The sequence below is a fragment of the Diospyros lotus genome, chromosome 12 (assembly GCF_014633365.1).
Source record: "Diospyros lotus cultivar Yz01 chromosome 12, ASM1463336v1, whole genome shotgun sequence".
NCBI classification, from domain to species: Eukaryota; Viridiplantae; Streptophyta; class Magnoliopsida; order Ericales; family Ebenaceae; genus Diospyros; species Diospyros lotus.
Window position 1 is genome coordinate 6,584,839 of NC_068349.1, and position 20,721 is coordinate 6,605,559.

At 37.2% G+C, this 20,721-nt stretch overlaps 3 protein-coding genes across 6 annotated transcripts; all 3 read right to left on the reverse strand.

Moving 5' to 3' along the window:
- Positions 1–700: 700 nt before the first annotated feature.
- LOC127787615 (LOB domain-containing protein 22-like) lies at positions 701–2,355 on the reverse strand. Its single transcript, XM_052315677.1, has 2 exons — positions 1,500–2,355; positions 701–1,001 (listed from the first exon to the last, which is right to left on the reverse strand). The coding sequence occupies exons 1-2, from the start codon at positions 2,105–2,107 to the stop codon at positions 962–964; spliced, it is 648 nt and encodes a 215-aa protein (XP_052171637.1). The 5' UTR covers positions 2,108–2,355; the 3' UTR covers positions 701–961.
- Positions 2,356–4,727: 2,372 nt separating this feature from the next.
- LOC127814265 (acyl-lipid (9-3)-desaturase-like) lies at positions 4,728–6,716 on the reverse strand. Its single transcript, XM_052355670.1, has one exon. It carries the CDS (start codon positions 6,626–6,628, stop codon positions 5,249–5,251), a length of 1,380 nt encoding a protein of 459 aa, XP_052211630.1. The 5' UTR covers positions 6,629–6,716; the 3' UTR covers positions 4,728–5,248.
- Positions 6,717–7,825: 1,109 nt separating this feature from the next.
- LOC127814264 (ATP-dependent zinc metalloprotease FTSH 4, mitochondrial-like) lies at positions 7,826–19,136 on the reverse strand. 4 transcript variants are annotated; one of them, XM_052355667.1, is made up of 8 exons: positions 19,019–19,136; positions 18,459–18,522; positions 11,935–12,198; positions 11,315–11,560; positions 11,091–11,215; positions 10,218–10,694; positions 8,617–9,545; positions 7,826–8,229 (listed from the first exon to the last, which is right to left on the reverse strand). In XM_052355667.1, the coding sequence occupies exons 1-7, from the start codon at positions 19,043–19,045 to the stop codon at positions 8,631–8,633; spliced, it is 2,118 nt and encodes a 705-aa protein (XP_052211627.1). In that variant the 5' UTR covers positions 19,046–19,136; the 3' UTR covers positions 7,826–8,229; positions 8,617–8,630. The 4 variants fall into 4 exon arrangements, with proteins under 4 accessions (XP_052211627.1, XP_052211629.1, XP_052211626.1 ...); XM_052355669.1 differs by having other exon boundaries at positions 7,826–9,545; positions 11,315–11,551; XM_052355666.1 differs by having other exon boundaries at positions 7,826–9,545.
- Between the last annotated feature and the right edge of the window lie 1,585 nt (positions 19,137–20,721).

The window sequence follows — 20,721 nt, forward strand, 5'->3', positions numbered from 1 at the left end:
GTTAAGATTAATCAAAAACAGAGAACAATTTTCTTCTCTATTATTCTGTTCAATTCTCCTTTTTATCAACTAATTAATACCCAAGCCTCAAAGTTTACAGGGAAGCAATGAAGTTTGCTTCCTTTGAAATTAAGTGAATGTTGGAACTATATACAACAAAATTTAGCAAAGCACTTACCCAAGACTTCTAGGGCATTGCAACATCTTGTTTGGAGCAAAACTAAGCTATAAAATTGATCGAATCGGATTCATCAATAATAAGCGACAGCTCTTTAAGGCTGACAACTTCCAGAGAAAGTTGAAGAGCTTTAAGAAAGACCCAAAAGCTCAGCCTCATTAGAATCCCGCACTCATGTAGGACAAGAGATATACATTTAAAATGGCAATCACCATCTCTTAGAACATCGCCGCCGCCTCTACCCAACAAACCAAGCTACCCAAAAGGAGACGTAACCCACTGCATCAAACCTTTTGAAGTATAGAGAGAGAGAGAGAGAGAGAGATGATAATTGTATAGAGGCTTCAACCTCTAGTTTCTCTTGATCATCTCATACATTATGTCTATATTTCCTCTCAAACCAGTTCCTATTCATTTATCCAACTTAGCATTCTTCAAATTTTGGTAATATCACACTTCATTATTTAAACTGGGCTAAATCAAACTGATTATTTGGTATCAAGCGAACAAAGTTGAACCGATTCAATATTCAAATAACTAAGATAAACGAACTGTTACAGCTTTCATTCAAATAACAAAGATAAGCAAACTGTTACAGCTTTCAGAATTGATACAAGTTGAACAAACATCAGGAAGAATTATATATCATGTATCTTATCAATTAAAGAAGCGAAGATCGAAGAAACATTTCAACATATCCTCTCCACTCAATCATTTCAAGGGGAAACTTCAAGCTTGCACTGAATCAAGAATGGAGAAGCGCTGCTTCTTCTTGTATACAATTCAAAAATCAATTACGTGATCCTTCAGCTCAGTTTGGCTACTGCAAGACACATCATTGTCATCCAATGTTAAAACAAACATGATAAATAATAACATAAACATATAATGTATATATGAGTCTTATTTATGGAAGCATTACAATTTCGGTATTAAATTGGTGGCCGGTTTTCAAAAAAAAAAAAAAAAATACCAAAACACTAGAATAATAATGCAGCATATATATATGATTCCCTTAAATTGAAATCTCATGCATCATTTCATCCCCCAGAAAAGGTAAATTAACAAACCCTAATCTTTGCAGTTCCTTCTTCAAAATGCCAAATCATAGGCATTAACTGCACAAGATAAATATCAAGCAAAACCTAATTAGATTCACTGTATGTTTTGTGTATTGCCTTTGAAAAGCTTTCGAATTTAAACTCGCGGAAGAAGAAAAGAGATCTGATGAAAAATCATCTACCATATCTGTTACCATATATAGTTGTAAACATTTTCCTTAAAAGAAAAAAAAAATTGCCAGACCGAGGAAAACACAAACCTAGGATCGAATGGAACCAGTAATTTCTCATCAAACATTCCAACTAGGGGCTTGATATCTTCCAATTCATTGATCCCGGGCGTCAACGAAGACAAAGCTTCCACGCCCCCCTTCATTGCATCACTCCCTTCAACATAAAACTCAATAGGGTTTAGCACCTGTCGCTGTTCCTGCTGCTGGTAAATCGACAACTGACGAAGCACTGCAATGAGTTCGGCCTCGCTGCGCTCGATCTGGCGCTTCAGATCCTGAATTATCCGGTAACACCCGCCGGCAGGATCGCTGGCTCGCACGTTTGCCTGAAAAATCATGGAGTTCACGGCGTTTTTCTGCTCGAGCGGCTTCTGTTGCAAAGACTTGATCACCTTCGTCACGTTGCTGACCCCAAACAGCCTGTGCACGTTGAGAAACTGTTTCTGCTGATGTGCAGGAAAATAGGGCGCCAGCAGACACTCCGGGCCGCACCGCCGCCTCTGGTGCTTGCAGGCGGCGCAAGCTTGGGAGGCGGTGGCGCCCCCGGGACCAGCCCTAATAAGATTACTAGAAGAAGTGGTAGTAGAAGTAGAAGCAGAAGCAGCAGAGATAGTGGGTTTTGAAAAGGTAGTCATTGATGTTGGCTAGGGTTTGGATTTATATTGGGAAATTAAGGCTGGCCTGACGCCGCGCCGACGCCGGTGTTTTCTGAAAATGGAGAAAAAATTGGGATCGATATTGAGGAAGAGTTAGAGAAAATTACCGGATATCGTTCGTGGGCATGGAGAGAAAATCGGCGAGTGGATCCTCGGACGTGATCTTATAGGACTCTCGATCGGATCGTGTCGTGTCGTGCCCTACTCTCGTACTATGATGACTACTGAATCTCTCTCTCTCTCTCTCTCTCTCTGCTTTCCATTTTTGAAATTTTTCCTTCTTTGGAAGCTTCCATTCTTTAATGCCCTTTATGCAATATATTATCTCCTATAATAATAATAATATTATTATTACTATACAAATGAAAATGATGTGTATATTATTATATAGTTATTATGTAGAAGACACAATATGTCATTCCTGTGCATCACTTCTTTTATGTCATACAAATTATCGATGCATCGAGTAACATAAAATTCAAATTCAAATTCAAATTCATATATATCAAATTTAAGTTTGGTTTTAAAGTAATTAATTAATTTCACTAAACGCTCCAAGTCAACGTCGACTTTAATGCTTTTTATACATTTTGTTGAGCATATATATTTGACAGAAAAATATAATTTCAAAAATGACGTGGCATCTGCAGAATATATATATTTAATGGATCATTTAATGTATTTTAATGTGATAAAATCAAAAAGATTGCTACGTTATTGTAGCCAAAATATTTGATTAAATCTTCTGTGTATATATATATATATAGAGAGAGAGAGAGAGAGGATTAATTATCCTAGCTAGCTACAATTTAAATTTGAAATATGAATTGTATAGGAATATTGTTTATATATGACATTGGGATAAAAATCAAATTAATTCAAAGTCATTTATATCAAATTTTGATGGGATATTGTGGGTAGCTTTTTGTTTTTTATGCTACTATTAAAATTAAGGCCTAAGTACTGGGCCACAAAAATAAAAGAAAACTGCTTCAAAGGGGCTGTTGGGGTTGGGTTTGAGGGTGGGGGCAAGGGAATGGCCCGACAAGGTTATATAGCCCAATTATGCGCAAGGACGTGACCCGAAAGGGCCCACATCCGCGAGGTCATTTGATATAATTTTTTATAAAAAAAATCTTATTTATATGTTAGAAAAAGAAAGTAATCATAATCTGTTAAATAATTATACATAGTTATATTATTACAAATTAATTAAAATTTAAAATATCAAATTTGCGCCTTAAATAGAGGAAAATTAGATGATTTGAGAAGGAAAAATAAAAAAAAAGTGAAAAAAATATAACTTTATAACCCTATTTGATCCTTAAACTTAAGCGAAATTTAATTTATCTTTAAATAACAAAAGTAAATTAGTCTTCAAGTTATCTTTGAATCATGGGAACAAGGTGATATCTAAATAATTAATTTTTTTTTATTTAATCTTCTTATTTTTTCCTTAGTAAATATGATTTTTGATTAAATTTAAACTATTTTTCTCCACTTAAGGGTAAGTTTGATATTTTTATTTTTAATTAATTTATAATAATAGAATTGTGTGTAACTGTTTAAAATTAATTGGGGCATTACAGACTTAGAGTTATTGTGTTATAAAATTTGAAAGATTTCAACATAAAAATAAGGAGTTTTCAAAAATGCATTACATTTTCTCAAATCAAATTAGAATTGGCAATAGCATGATTTCTGTACGCTACAAAAATTCATGGGCATATACCTTTTGAATTAATTACATTTTGCTAAGATGTTTTTTTTTTTTTCTTGACAATTTGGCCATGCTCAGCTTGTTAACCTTATGGGCTGAGCTTGGCTTAGGACTCTCCGGCCTAAACACTAACCCTAAATCTCAAATTACAGAAGGCTAAGTTAGATAGAGCCTTGGCTAACAAGGACTGTTGAGATAGATCCCAGAGCGAGCAAGGGATGAAGCCAACCGTGACTAGGACTCTTTCTATAAATTAGTAATAAACCTGAAATATAATAGAAATAAAATTTCTATACTATGTAAAAATTAGTTTATGATAATATGAGTATAAGATATCTAAAAATTAGTAATGCTTCTTAAGATAATATCTATGGGAGATTTTACTTATTATTTCAGGAAAAATATGTCTCAATTCAATGGCACCTCTTCTCTTTTAAGATCCAATTTTCTAAACATGGGTGGATGATTACATATCTGCAGTTAAAATGGATTTTTTTTCTTAGTGAAAATGTAAATGTATGGTCCCCATTTGCCCATTTCCACTTTTGCAATTATAAGCAACTAAAATGGTTTGGTTTTAGGTGTTTATTTTATTTTATTATTATTTGAAATGGTTCAAAACAGAAGAGGAAAGAGAAAACTATGAAAGGGCACAGTGTTTGTGTTGCCAGCCAAAAACAGTTGGATTACAGCTAAAACATCCGAAGATAACAACTACAGCCCTGATGATGATGATTTCAGCCATAACAAGGGCCCATGGAATTTTGATCCAAGGGCTGGACTCTAAACAAACGAAGCAACAGAGCACTCTTTGGCTGCTTTCTTTCAATGAAGAAGATGAATGATGATGTTGCTGTTACAATCTAAAACAAAAGAAGATGAAGAAGAAGAAACTCATATTATTAGCCTCACAGGCATCCAGAAATCCACATAATACATCATTTGTCTGCGATAGAGAAAGAAAGCATAAAGGGAGATGATGCCAAAGAAGGCTAGCTAAAGCCACAAACAGTAAGAGGAGAGAAATGCTACAATAAATAATATACTTCTGGCCTGGACTCCAATTAAACTCAATCAAGTCAAGCTGAGATGGGGTGCATTGAGAGTTTGAGGGTAGGGACCTGTAATTCATCTAAGCCAAAATGTTGGATGTGATGGCTCTTCTTGACCAAATCTACCATAGACGGAAGATCAAACGACCGAAGGTGAGCCACCCACCAAATCTTAAAAAGAGGACCCCAGAATGAGATACTCCTGCAAACAATAACATGGGGGAAGAAATAATTGAAAGCTCCAAGTAATGGAAAAGATGATTCATCATCGTACCCAAATTACATGCGCGGAGGATTACTAACAGCAGCTGCTAGTTGTAAAGCAGCTTTGGATGAGTCTCATCGACATCATCCATGAGTATTAACAGCCTCCCAGACTAAATTCTTTGGAACCGGATTGGTGAGATCCCGGGCCTGCAGGGCAGCATTGCGCAGCGTTCTAACAGTCATGGCATTAGCCTTCCAGAACGAGGCAATATTGTAAGGCAAATTGTGCTTCCTGCAGAGGTCCTTCACAAAAGGGGAGATTTTCCTGAGATGGCACCTGGGCATCCGGGGAAATAGATGGTGCTCGACCTGAAACTGCAATCCGCCATGGAACCAATCCATCCAAGAAGAGCACGCGATGTTGAGAGTCCCGCGAGTCTGCTTCTCGAACCAGTCATTCGCAGTAGGCGGCCCAACATACACATTGGACGAGAAATGGTTCAAGCAGAACTGGATATGTTGGATCCCGGTAACCGTAAAGCTAGCAACGACAAACATCACCCTTTCCCCCCAATTGGGCAAGCACGAAACAAGCAGGGGATACCAAATCCAGAACGCGAAAATACCCAAAATCTCCTGACCCCTATCGGGCACCTTCCTCTTAGACAGCAACAAGACGAAAGACTGGGCATACAAATTGATTCTAGCTAAGCACATAACCGGGTAGAAAGTCCAATGCTGGTAACTCACTAAGAACCTGGACACGGCATCAAAATTCATCTTCCTCTCATAAAAGCAAGAAGTAAGGGATTTGAAGAAGTGGGAAGATACCGCAAAGACTGGCATGTGCTGGAGATCTGGATCAAAATCAAGGCTGTTGCAGGAAATGTGGTGGGCATTATGGTTCCATTTCCACCATGCAATGCTGATTCCGGCGAGGCAATTTCCAGTCAGGATCTGGACAAAACGGTTCAGCCCTTTGGTGGGCATAACCTGGTAATGCCCGGAATCATGCCCAATCCACCCGCTTTGAATCCAAAGAAACCCCATCAATCCGCCGGAAAACAAATGAACCCAAGTGTTGTCGCACCACAGAAGGCCCAAAACACTGACCACGAACAGCATTGCCATGAAGCAGAAGGAAGCCAAAACCCCGTGCCCTTTCTTCTCGTACAGACCCATCTTGGAGAACTCCATGACCAGCCTCCTGTAATCCTTGGAAACCTCGGAGACAGAGTAGTCTTCCAAGTAGTACCCGTTGAAGAACCTGTCAAGGTGCTTCCAGGCGGGGGCCGGGTGGAAGGCGACGAAGGCGTCGGTGACGTCCTGGCCGGCGAGGCTGAGCAAAGGGAGGCTGCCGCCTGGGTGGTCCTTGGCCCAGTCTGAAACGTCATAAACCTTGCCCTGAATGGAGATCCAGAGATCGCCGGGATTCTTGTGGAGACTGAGTTGTTCGAGCGTAATGCGCTTCTTTGGGTCCGCCATGGATGAAGAAAGAGGGATCTCGAGAGGAAGATGCATTTCTCTCTCTAGAGATTCTGGAGAGAGAGAGAGAGAGAGAGAGAGAGAGAGAATGAGCGGAAGGAAGGGGTGGTGGTGCAGTTGTTCTTATGGTGCTGGGCTAACGGGTTTATGACAGCAGAGAGGGGATTGATTGCTCGCTGGCAGGGGAAATGTGTGAATGTGATGGCGAGTTAGTGGACGCGCCAATTATTGTGTGGATTGGAGGGTGGGAGTGCCATGGGGTTTAGTTTTTTGCCCCCATGAGGATGGACTGCGATTGGGCCGTCGAGAGGATGCGCGTGGGCTTCATACTTGCGTGGTTTTGGATATTTGTGAAGGCGAGTGCGAGTGAATTACGGGCAGGGCCTTTCAGGAATTAGAAATTACGGATGGGTTTTTTTGTAATAATATTCATTCATACATAGGGTTAGTATTATTAGAATTAAATTATTATTATTATTATTATATAGAATAGAATTAAAAATTACGCACGATTAATTAATTAATAAATTAGTGTTGTATATGTAAACATGAACATTTTTACAGACAAAAAGTAAGTGATGACTGATGAGGACGGGACCGATATTGAAAAGCACATCTCCGGTTTGAAAACATTTGACGGGGGAGTGAGGTGAGGACCCAACAAGAAGAAGAACAAGTGGAGGTCCCGCTCCCCCCCGCTTGCCATGTGCAAATTTCAAATTAGCTTTGCCATGTCAGCAGCAAACACAGCGCCAAAGTCCTCCTTATTTCGGTTTTTGTTGCTTCTGAATTGAATCTAACCCTCAACCCTATCTCTACACTAAACATGTGAGACAACAAATTACAAACACTTTTTACCACCAACCAGGATTCCCCTGTGGAAACCTTAAACCCAAATATCCATTATCCCCCTTGCTCATTAATTTACTTTATTGGAGGTTCACCCTTTCCCTCACTTTCTTATCCTCAATGCCTAAGCTGTATCAAACTCCTCCTTTTCTTTTTGTTTTAAATAATTTAGATATTTATTTTCAACCAAAACTGTGTTGGCTTTCGCCATCTCACTCTCTGTTTTTGCACCCTCATCGATGAAGCCATCTATCTATCTAACATAATTAGTCATATCTATGATTAATGATAAAACATACTCTAGTAGCCAACAATAATTTAAAATTAGAATTAAATGCCTTAACTAATAAAATTAACAAATTCACTCTAAAATTAAAAACAAACTAACAAAATTAAGTTTTCTTTCTTTATTTCTGATAATTTGCCCTGCTTTAAATTTATAAATAAATAAATTATTTTCACAACTCAATAACTTTCCAATCAAACAAATAACTTCATCGTTTCTACTAAAACTAACTGCCCAGCTGCTGCTTATGATTTGCGTTGTTTACCTACCCATATATGTTGATTGAGATATAGCAAGTTTGATTTGAGATGCAGTGTAAAGGGGCCACTTCCACTCCACCCCTCCTTGCAACATGACAGGGCATCCAATGTGAGAGAAGGTTAACCCAGCTGCCACATATAACAAGATCTGAACCATCTCTTTCAACTCAGGGAATCTCATGGTATTTGCTGTACAAATAGTTGGTAGGTACCCAACCTTCTTGCAGGAAAACTTAAAGAAACTGCAATAGAATAGCAAGAAGAGTTGAAAGACACAAACGAATCTGTCTAAATATTTTAACACTAATGTGGAACTGGATGGCAAAAGAAGAAAGGCTCATGTCAACAAAAAGGCAGACCAGAAAAGAAGCCAGCCAAACCAAGTATAGACAGTTCTATGGCCAAAGCAAATTAAAATGGGGCACTAAATATTGTCACGCGGACTTGAAATATTACTGCTAAATTTGACGAGTCATGTTCCTGCCACTGGCCTTCCATGACTTCCTTCTATTGAATTTGTATGATACAGAATAAGAACTCCATTGGCAGTTGAAACTCAAAGACTAGGTGCCTGCATGTAAAATAAGTATATGCATATTGGACATTAAAAGTAGCTGCTTGAATCTTACCAATATCAACAACACTAAGATCCCACAGGGGCAACTCCTTTTGACTTGGCTGCAGCAGTTGCAGCGGCAGCAGCTGCCGCTGCTGCAGCTGCAGCAGAAGCCGCTGCATTGGGTGCTGAAGGTGGCACGGCGTTGCTCGGTTGTGCAACTATTTGCTGCTGTTGTTGGGGCAGCTGCTGAGAGTTGAGTTGAGCAAGTAGAGCCTTGATTTGACTGCCACTCAGGGTCTCATGCTCAAGCAAAGCATTAGCAAGAGCATGGAGCTCCTTACTATGGGTGGTGAGAATGGTTTTAGCATTGTTGTAAGCCCTTTCCAACAATTCTCTCACTTCTTTCTCAATTAGAAGCCTAGTCTCAGTACTCATGCTCTTCCCATCATCATAATTGTGAGTAGCTAACCCAACTCGTTTGCCCATGCCATACTTTGTAACCATGTCTGTGGCAAGTTCAGTTGCAGCCTCGAGATCAGATTGTGCACCTGAAGTGACTTCATTTTCTCCAAAGATCAGCTCCTCTGCCACTCGACCACCCATGCAAACATCAAGCCGAGCAACCATCTGTTTATAAGTCATACTTGCCTCATCCTTGTCAGGCAATTGCGAAACCATGCCGAGAGCCATCCCACGTGGTACAATAGTTGCCTTGTGAACTGGAAGAGCCCCATCAGTATGAATGGCCACAAGGGCATGACCACTTTCGTGGAATGCAGTCAGCTTCCGTGACTCGTCAGATATAACAGCTGATTTCCGTTCACTTCCCATCATGATCTTGTCCTTTGCATACTCAAGATCAGCCATAGAGACGGCTTTAGCACCATCCATTGCAGCCTTTAGAGCTGCACTGTTGACCAAGTTTGCAAGATCTGCACCAGAGAAGCCGGGAGTTCCTCTGGCAATGACTATTGTGTCAACGTCATCTGCCTTGAGAACCTGTCATAAATATATCGTCACCCTCACAAAACAGGGAGCCTCTTGCACTAGGGATTCCTCTAAAATATATTGTTAAATTTGTATATTTCTGCAATACATATTATCATGAAACTGTACTCAATCTATTACACAAAAACACGCATGAATAACTAAAATCAACATGAACTGAAAATTGTGTAAGGTATGTCTTACCAACAACTTTGGATGCATAAATATGTACAATAGGTATATATTCACAAAAATAATGCCAATCGGATTGAACACCATGGTGGTTGTGCTTGTTGAAATGGGTCACGTTATCTAATAAGTCACCTTTTCCTTTTCATATGAACCCTTTACAACTCCTCTTCACCATTTCTCAAATCAAATTTTATGTTGATACCAAAAAAAAAAAAAAAACAGAATAATTGCTTGCTTAAGGCTCAACATGTTTTTGGACAATTACTAAAATCCTAGTGGGATTAAAGCTTGATATGTTGTTTTTGGACAATTAACAAAACTACATCAATGGAACCTATGGAGATGATATCCGACAAGTATAAAGGAAAAAAGTAGTTAAAGACCCTTTCAAGGATCCTGACTGCACCCAATTTTTGGTAGACATTCATCCATTTCTATACTTTGGCTAATCTCTAAGAAAATAAAAAAAATCCACTTAAGGTATAATAGTACCTTTGACATATGCGATTCCAAAATCTGCCTCCGGCCTTCAACATCTGGATTTGGTACAACAATGTGAAGGTCAAACCTTCCAGGTCTCACCAGGGCCTTATCCAATGATTCTGGGAAATTAGTTGCAGCAATCACAATGATCCCATCATTTTGTTTGAAACCATCAAGTTCAACGAGCAACTGATTTAAGGTCATCTTCATGTACTGCTGGTCCTTTGGGTTCCGGCTTCCTCCTATGGCATCTATCTCATCAATGAATATAATACAAGGTGACCGCTTTTTTGCAGCAGCAAACAGATCTCTCACCCTACGAGCTCCAACACCCACAAACATTTCCTCAAACTCACTGCCACTGCATGAGAAAAAAGGCACTCCAGCTTCTCCAGCTATAGCCCTTGCTAACATAGTCTTGCCAGTGCCAGGCGGACCAATGAGCAGAACACCTTTAGGAAGCTTGCCACCAAGACGAGTGAACCACTGCAAAAAGCGAGGCATGACAACGGATTTATATTATGTATAGAAATAGGGTTGAAAATCTTATAATCTTATTTTGCAGATGGTTTAGAACATTCAAATATATAACAATGCACAATGAAATGACTTTGGATATTTGGTAGAAATGTGGAAGCCAAGAAATATATATCACATTTATTGTGCAACTGTTCATATAGCTATTTAACCATATAGATGGCAAGCATGCTCATGCAACCACTAGAAAAGAAAAGAAATAAAAGAGAAAAATTAAAAAGGCAAAGTGCATGAAAGGATAATTAAGTAAAAAGAATTACTTGTGCAACAGAGTAATAAGCTACAAATGAGGGCTGGAACAGAGAGAAGAAATATGGCACCCAGCCAATGCCCAAGACAAATTACCTTAGGGTCCCGGAGATAGTGAACAATTTCTTCTAACTCAGCTTTTGCCTCATCAACACCCTTTACATCACTAAATTTTGTATTAGATTCCATGATGGGTTGCACCTCTTCATTTAGACCCAGACCTGGAAAGCATAAAAAGTAATAGAAAGGAAATTTATCACTTATACCATGGATTGGAACCAAATTATAAAAATCACATGCCATATCGAAATATTTAGCACCTTTGCTAATTCCTCTATCCTCAACGAGTGCCGCAACAGCAGATATCAATACAAAGGCCATGCCAAGGGTACGGAATGTGCGCCACAACTGTTCCTTGAAATGCCCTCCTTCCACAGCCACCATATGTATGGGTGCATTAGCGGTTCCAAGTACACCATCTTCTGCAGCTCTTCCCACATTCCTAAAAGTTGAAAGGCTATTAACATTTTCTTCCTCCAGTTGTGAGTTAGCAGCACCTGCAGTTGCTGCATTGTCTTTGTTGGTCAAAATCACAGACAGAAAACAAGATTCTAAAAAGAAAGAATCACCAATGAAGAAGTTGATTTAGTCCAAAGAACTGATGGGCTATGTTCTCAGAGAACTTGTTTCTCACTTTTTCATTTTTTCAGAAAAAGTAGTTACAAATTAAGGCACCCAAATATGGGTTAAGACTTAAATTGCTCCCACCAAACAAAATTCAAAGGCCCAGAAGTAAATTAGAAATGAGAACAAATCGTTGGTGATTACATTAGAAGAATTAAAATTCACTACTCCGATGAAAATTCAAACATAATGGCAGCATAAAAAACCGGTGGAAAATAAATACAAGTACAACGAGGCATTCACTTCTCATACCAACCTCTCTGTAATATCCTGAGCAACTCAATTTCTTCCAACCTATCAACTTTGACCAATGCTTTAACATATTCAGCAAGTGCTGATATGTTAGAGTGCAGTGAAGGTTGACGTTCAAACAGCCTTATCACAGCTTCAGGATCATTTCTACGATAAAGCTCCTTGAGATAAGCAACATCACTTGATCCATCTGTATCAAGTACTCTGCGAGCTCTACTTCCAACATAACTTGAGTGAAACCTGTCTTGAATACCTGAAAGTCTATTCCCTGCACAAACAGAGAATTAATGATTTTTTGTTTGTTTTTTGGTTTTCTAATAATCAAATACTCACCAAAAAGAAAGAACCAACATGATGGAAGCAAGAAAAGCCAAAATTTTGTCATTGAAATTACAAAAATACAATAAAAGGAAAGCCTTCAAATTCCATTATTCCATGCAAAAAGAGGGGAAAAAAAATACATCAGTACGTGTTCGTTCTCTCTATTATAAAGTCTTGGCAAGCTCTGGGAAAAACCATCTGAGGTTCAATCTTGCTAGGTACTGTGTTCCATACACAGGACTGGGATGGGAGTCCTCATCAGCACAAAAACAACTAGTTCAATCACAAGCTTTTATCCAAATGTATAATGCCTTGCCCAAAAAAATGGAATACAACAAGGAGGACGAAGGCCAATGATCTTGTCCTCATATAATCCCTTGCCAGAAGGTATCAGTAAAGGACTAGATAACTTTGCCTTGAAACTAAAAGATATCTCATTGAATAATATTCAATAATTCTTTGAAATTGTCAAAGAAAATGGAAAAATATATGTTATAACCAAGGTTCAATACCCAACAAAAGAAGAAAACTGGGAACCATTCCAATGAATAACAATGGAAGAAACGACAGAAATGGAAAATAGAACTGAAAAGAGAAAAAGAAAGCCTAAATCTCTTTCCTATCCATAAATGCTCATCTTCTAAGCACAGGAATTAAAGAATTGGGGCCATATGTATGACCAACAGAGCCAGTTAGCACAAAAATCATCCAAACATCTATATTCAATTTTCCAACCACCAATAATTCCCTTCCTGCTTTTCTGTTAAGTTTTCAATTTAGAAACAGACATATTGAAATGCAAAACCATTACAAGAAAACATGAGCCTGGAGGCTATTTCCTTATGGTGCAGTTTGAATTTGTTCAAGGATGTCTAATGAACCAAGTCATCTACCTAAAATGGTTGAAGAATTCCATTGCAAAAAACAAAATATACCTGATGCTTTTTGCCACTTGATACCCTAGCAAAGCCATCAAAACTAAAACCTTATTGCACAAAATATTTGACTCCCTGGTAAAGCCACTGAAACTAAAACCTTAATAGCAATATTTCATGCAACCAATGTGGATAAAAATATAGAAGAAAAGTCAATGAAAAACTTCATATGCTTATCCTTGCAGGAAAAAAAAAAAAAACAAAGTAAGTAAAAGCTAACAAGCAAGAATTTGGCCAATGCACTTCGAGCAATGGTTAGAAGGAAACTCTCTTTTTCTCTGACCACAAATTCTCAGAGAAGCTGCAGAAAGCACAGCCACACAAACAGAACACACATTTAGAGTTAGAATCATCAGTCACAAACAGTAGACATTGAGACAACTGGGTGATACAAGTTGGAAACTTTAGAATAGAATTTAGTAGGATTTTTTTCTTTTGAATCCACTCTGGAAGAGAAGAAAGGAAACTCCAAATGAATGCAGTGTCTATATTTAACATGTGAACAAAAACATAAATGTTGAGATTGTCAAAATACATGCTGAAGACATCCGGCAGCATGCCCAATAGCAATAAGGTACAGAGAAATCAGCATGCATGCTAGACATGCTACATATCAGCAGTGAAGAGTTTGGTTGGAGTTGAGACCATTTGCTCTCTCTGTTTTTTTTTTTTTCCCCTTTTTTTATGCTTTTTTATGAATATTGGATGTTGCTTGATGCTTTGTGATGCGGTCACCAATCAAAACTCGGCCCAAGGCCGACCCAACCAAACTGGAACAGTATCACCCAAATAGTAGTGCCATAATGTTATTTTAATACTTCTTAAGTTTTAGAATTCTACTTGATTTAGGATTCTACTTTATATTTCTACTTGATTTAGGATTCAATTTCATGTTTCTACTTGATTTAGGATTCTACTTCATGTTGGATTAGAATTTATTTCTATTAGGATTTTAGTTGGATTTTGTTTACAAATATTAGATGGATTTAGATTAGCCAAATACTATAAATATGCCTAGGATCTAGAGTTTGTAATCAAATTTTAATCAATCAAATTTTAGCAACCTATTTGCGTTTTCTTAGCAAAACAATCTTGTTTTTGCGTCTTCTTGAAAGCCAAACTTCGGCCATTGAAGTTTGCTCTTTCAAAGGTTTATTTTGGTGTGTTTTTTCACACACGCGCAACGCGCTGCGTCAGGTGGTATCAGAGCGGTTAATCAACCAATCAAATGGTCAATCTGGAAGGTAACGGTAGCAACCAGCCTCATGACGGTGATCAGGGGTTGTCCGCAGTTTGGAGAGCAATCGAAGAACAGCGAGAAATAACTCGTACTATCCAGCAGCGATTAGAGCAACATAGCAACCAATTGGGCACCTTACTACGAGTTGATGATGATAGGAACCTGAATAATGGGGTGAATCAAGCCGGAGGGGGAAGACCACCCATTAATCATGTCCTTGTTAATCCTAGAAGACCAATGATTGAAGATAGCGATGAAGATGATGATTTTGGTCGAGCAATAGCTAACCCTGGTGGTAGAGGGGTTAGGAGGAATGCGTATCAGCACAACCACTGGGGCAACGATGAGTATAAACTAAAAGTTGATATTCCTACTTTTAGTGGAGATCTTGATATTGAGGGGTTCCTGGATTGGATCACTGAGGTTGACCGTTTTTTCGAATACATGGAGATCTCAGATGAACGACAAGTAAAGTTAGTGACTTACAGGTTGAAGGGCAGTGCATCTGTTTGGTGGGAGCGATTAAGAGAAACAAGATTGAGGGAAGGTCGACAGCCAGTTCAGACATGGAGACGAATGAAACAGCTGTTAAGAGGTAGGTTTTTGCCCCCTGACTATGAACAATATATGTTTGAAGCTTATCAAAGATGTGCACAGGGAATGAAGAGTGTGAATGAATATACCTCTGAGTTTCTACAATTGGTGGAGAGAAACCAATTGTCAGAAAGTGACAATCAACAAGCAGCTCGTTACTTGAATGGATTGAAGCCTGCTATTTGTGATAAAATTGGGGTTCAGATGGTTCTGAGTGTGCAAGAAGCAAGGAACTTAGCTTTAAAGGCTGAATTAATATTGAGTGAGAGATCTCGTAATGACAACTATCGTCGGTATAGTGGGAATGAAAATAAACAACTAGCTTTTGATAAAGGCAAGTCGGTTCAAGGAGCGCAACCCTCCAACCCACCCCATACAGTCAACCCTAATAAGGCTACAACGGGGGGAAACATTGGAGGTACTACTTCTAATCTTCCAAAATCCCCTAATCCTTATGCAAAGCCTATTCTTTTAAAATGTTTCAAGTGCAATGAGGTTGGGCATCGATCTAGAGATTGTCCAAGGAGGAAAACAGTTAACATTGTAGAAAAGGAAAAGGAAGATGTTGCTAAAGAGGAAGTATATTGTGGGTCTGATGGGGAGGATGACGAAGAAGATTATGGACATGGGCAATATACATGTGTAGTGAGGAAGTTAATGCTATCCCAAAAGAATGAAGATACTACTCAACGGCATAAGCTTTTTCGCACGAGGTGTACGGTGAAAGGAAAAATCTTTGAGTTGATTATTGATAGTGGAAGTCAGGAGAACATCATAGGAAGAGACGTGGTGGCAAAGATGCAGTTAACTCCTGAAAAACATCCAAGCCCTTACATGATTGGATGGATCAAAGAAGTTGGTGGCATACATGTGGATGAACGTTGCAGGGTGCCTTTCTCTATTGGTAAGTACTCCGACGAAATCTATTGTGATATTGTTAATATGGATGCTTGCCATATTTTATTTGGGAGGCCTTGCCAATTTGATGTAGATGCTAAGCACTCGGGTAGGAAGAACACATATCAGCTTAAGAAAGAAGGTGTGCATTATACTTTGTTACCCATAGTGGAAAAGAATCAAACCAAAGCTTCTAAAGTGGAGGGGCGAAATTTTCTTACCATTACACATAAACACACTGAGTTTGTGAGGGAGTATAAGGATACTCGAGAAGTTCACTTATTTGTTATCAAGGGAGAGAGTGTGAGTGAGCCACTGAAGGTGAATCAAATTCCAGTGGAGGTGCAGGGATTGTTGGAGGAATTTCATGATGTGGTTCCTGAGAAGTTGCCTAATGACCTACCTCCTATGAGAGATATTCAACACCACATTAACTTGGTTCCTGATGCTAGCTTGCATAACCTACCACACTACAGGATGAGTCCTAGGGAGAATGAGATTTTGCGTGAACAGGTAGAGGAATTGTTGAGAAAATGGCACATTCAGACTAGCATGAGTCCATGTGCAGTGCCAGCATTATTGACACCAAAGAAAAATGGGAGTTGGAGGATGTGTGTTGACAGTAGAGCCATCAACAAAATTACTATTGGGTACAAATTTTCAATTCCTAGGCTCGACGACATGCTTGATCAACTTGATGGGGCTGTGATTTTTACCAAAATTGATCTTAGAAGTGGTTATCATCAAATCAGAATTCGACCTGGAGATGAGTGGAAGACAGCTTTCAAGACGAGAGGTGGGTTGTTTGAGTGGTTAGTCATGACCTTTGGACTAACCAATGCACCAAGCACTTTCATGAGACTAATGAACCAAGTATTATGCCCTTTCATTAGTAAATTCGTTATGGTGTATTTTGATGATATTTTGATATACAGTAAGTCTATTAATAATACAGTGGAGGCAAAGGTCAACAAACATGGCAATGACTGGACCCATGCCAACACAGATATGGCTAAGAAGGGGAGGAATGTCTTTGCTCATGTTCCCTTAGCAGAAAGGTTCAAGCGATTTATGAAGATGTCAAGCAAAAGTTGCATAAATAAGAAGTACAAGGCGACAACTGACAAGCATAGGAAGAAGGTATTTGAGATTGGAGATGAAGTCATGATATTCTTGAAGAATGAACGAATTCCAACCGGACAACAGAACAAGCTCAAGCCAAAGAAGTATGATCCTTACAAGATTACAAAGAAGATAAATGATAATGCTTATGTTGTGGATTTGCATAATCATATAGGTAGTTCCAAACATTCAATGTGGCTAATCTCTCTCCGTACTTACCGGATGTGGATTTGTCCAAACAGAATCAAAATTCGAGGTCGAATTTTTTCTCAAATGAAGGTGAATGATGCAATCACCAATCAAGACTCGGCCCAAGGCCGACCCAACCAAACTGGAACAGTATCACCAAAATAGTAGTGCCATAATGTTATTTTAATACTTTTTAAGTTTTAGAATTCTACTTGATTTAGGATTCTACTTTATATTTCTACTTGATTTAGGATTCAATTTCATGTTTCTACTTGATTTAGGATTCTACTTCATGTTGGATTAGGATTTATTTCTATTAGGATTTTAGTTGAATTTTGTTTACAAATATTAGATGGATTTGGATTAGCCAAATACTATAAATATGCCTAGGATCTAGAGTTTGTAACCAAATTTTAATCAATCAAATTTTAGCAACCTATTTGGGTTTTCTTAGCAAAACAGTTTTGTTTTTGCATCTTCTTGAAAGCCAAGCTTCGGCCATTGAAGTTTGCTCTTTCAAAGGTTTATTTTGGTGTGTTTTTTCACACACGCGCTACGCGCTGCGTCACTTTGAAATTGTAAGGATGTGATGAAGTATGATCTTTTTAATTTTGAATTCTACAATTTTAGTTGTTAATTTATTGCTTTGACTCCAATAAGTTTATAGGTTGTCATCATCATCACCATCACCACAAACCTCAGTCCCCTAAATAGGGTCCGCTGTATGAATTCTCGTGTGTGCTTAAAGAAATAATGGCATGTCCGCATGTGATGTTTAAATCTAAGAACAAAATGATATCCTCCACAATGAATTAGATGGGTAAATGGTACTTGTAGATATTTCTATAAGGATAGCCAATAAAAATATAATTTCATTATATCCATTTAGTAAAAACATAATTCTTTCCTTATCCCTACCATGCTTAAATCCTCATTTCTTAAAAGATCACCATATTCCATGCTTTGAGCATGCCTATGGCAGTATCCAGTATCCGCGCTCCTCCTTAAGACAGATAATATTGAAAGATCAACTTCATACTTAATATGCCTAGACTACCCATATTATAAGATCAAATACATCCAATTGTCACGATAAACATTAGAAATAAACATTGCATCAAAATTCTACAAGGAAAACATCACATTGGAAAGATATCCATTTCATTAAAGGATGATATGTAGACAAATCAATCACTTCATAAATTGAGAATGGGAACAAATCATACACACCTCCAACCCCCTGTAAAGTGGAGCGATATCTAGGAAACAAACTGTTTAATTGCTGCCTCGAGACCTGATGAAATGAAAAGATCGAGTTCATTATAATAAAGGAGGAAACAGATAGAAAACATTAGAATTATAGTGACTCCCAAATAAAAGCATTGGTCAAGCATCCAAACAACCAACGGAATAAATTTCTGAAGTCCAACTCAACAGCCCTCAACCTTACAATTTCAGAGGTAAAAAATTCTTCCATTTCCAGTCATATAAAAATTCAACCAAAACCCTAACCAAATTCAATTTTTTCACATAACCGGAAGCTTCCGACTCGACCGACAAGAGAACAATTGCAAGATTATCCCGAAAATCCACGCTTCCGAGCCAAAAATTCGACCTCTCGACAATTCCTAAGCTAAATTATAACCCTCATGAACAAGAACAGCCACGCCAATCCATCTAGGAAAACGGCGTGAAAACCCTAGAGACCACATGGATAGAAGTTCTGCGTTTCTGTAAAGTGACGATATCTGAAAACAACACTGCGAAGTCGGATAAGTAGTGGAACTGACCTGCTTGAGAAGGTGCCTCAAAGCCATCTCCTCCCGGTCGGCTGCTGAAAGAGCGACGTTTCTATCTTTCTCTAGATCTACGCTATCTGCCTATCTCTATCCGGAAACACAAGCCCAGATAAATATAAATATGCATATATATATTTTAAATATATATATATGAGTAATGTTAATTGTTATAATATAAGTCATGTCCCCTATTCTTATCAGACGAAATGCTAGATAGAATAAATAATGATATATGATTTTCTTAACTTCCTCTAATGAGGATGCACCGATGCTACATAATTAATAATATAGTTATCAGTCATGACTTTTAACATTATTTTATATATATATAATGTATTTACTTCGTATGCTTATGAAATAAGAACGGTCATTAGAATTGAGAATAATGTTATTTATTTAGAATATAAATTTTTAGTTTTGTTAGCATATTTTTATTAAAATAAAAATATATCAACTAAACTCAACATTAATCTAAATGGGTGTTTGTTAATCAAGATAAGAGAGAGAAAATGTTAGATATGAGAAGTATTCTAAATGTTTAACTTTTCTAACGTATTTCTTAAACTTATTTGGCCATTTTCGAAAAAACTCTCACGTGACCTCTTATTTCTCTCATTTAAGATAAATTTATCTGATCTCCCCTCTTAGAGAAATTTATATGACATTTTGTAGATAAGGCTCAATTACCTATATATCTCTGTAGGATAGTTAATGTCATTTAATATATTTTAAAATTTTAAATTTATTAAAAGAACTTATTCATTTAACTCTTATAATTAATATTATTTAATTTATTTTTAAATTGTCATATGTTTTGACAATTTTTAAAATTTAAATGATATTATTCTTTTTATCGATTTTTAAAATTTAAATTTCTCTATATATATATATTTTATTAACTAATACAATTAATTTCACCAATTTTTAAATTATTTTATTCAATTTTATATTTTATTATCTATTATGAAAATATATTTTGGCCATTTTTAATTATCTATGTGGAATTATTGTAATTCCAACAATAATTATTTCTACTTTTCAATTCTTTTAAATTTATTTTTGAATATGAATTTAGGAAATAAGATATTATTTTTATTTTTATTTTTTTGACCATTCATATTAATCATAAAATATTATTTTAATCATAAATTTATTATTTATGTTAACAAATAATTTTGAATGAATTTGGTAATAGAGATATTTTGATAAAAAAAACTCTTATCTTAATGTTTACCATATGCATTAACAAACATATAAAAAGAAAAAGTACAATTATTAATTAATTTTAAAAAAATTAACAAATAATCTGATAGAAATTTTGTAATACTTCTCGGTCTTATATTGACTATTTCATATTTTGGTTCGGAAAGTATTCCAAACTTATTTTAATATCTCTTATTTTGTTCATTTTAGCAAACACCCCCTAAGTAAATGACGCCACTCTTAAATTAATAAAAAGGGAGTTCGAGTTCCAGAACAACTCTAATAACTATCGGAAATGATAATTATTAGGATTTCAACGAGAAATCCTAATTAGTCTCGAAGATTATTTCCTATTCCTAATTGGTTTCTTATTTAGATTGTAATCTTATTTTATAATTAGTTGGACATTGTTGTTAGGCAAGGAAATCTTAATCTGGGTGGACAAGGAAACCTTAACTTTGTTGAACAAAGAAATTAGTCTATAAATAGGA

Bases quoted from the DNA above. Each gene is read 5' to 3' on its own strand.
- LOC127814265 (XM_052355670.1), bottom strand. From the start codon at position 6,628: ATGCATCTTCCTCTCGAGATCCCTCTTTCTTCATCCATGGCGGACCCA.
- LOC127787615 (XM_052315677.1), bottom strand. From the start codon at position 2,107: ATGACTACCTTTTCAAAACCCACTATCTCTGCTGCTTCTGCTTCTACT. The intron at 1,002-1,499 runs GTTTGTGTTTTC...TGTGTCTTGCAG, and splicing joins CTGGTTCCATTCGATCCTAG to TAGCCAAACTGAGCTGAAGG.
- LOC127814264 (XM_052355667.1), bottom strand. From the start codon at position 19,045: ATGGCTTTGAGGCACCTTCTCAAGCAG. The intron at 12,199-18,458 runs GTGTGTATGATT...CTGTTTGTGCAG, and splicing joins CACTTTACAGGGGGTTGGAG to GGAATAGACTTTCAGGTATT. The intron at 10,695-11,090 runs GTAATTTGTCTT...CGCTTTTTGCAG, and splicing joins ACTATCTCCGGGACCCTAAG to TGGTTCACTCGTCTTGGTGG.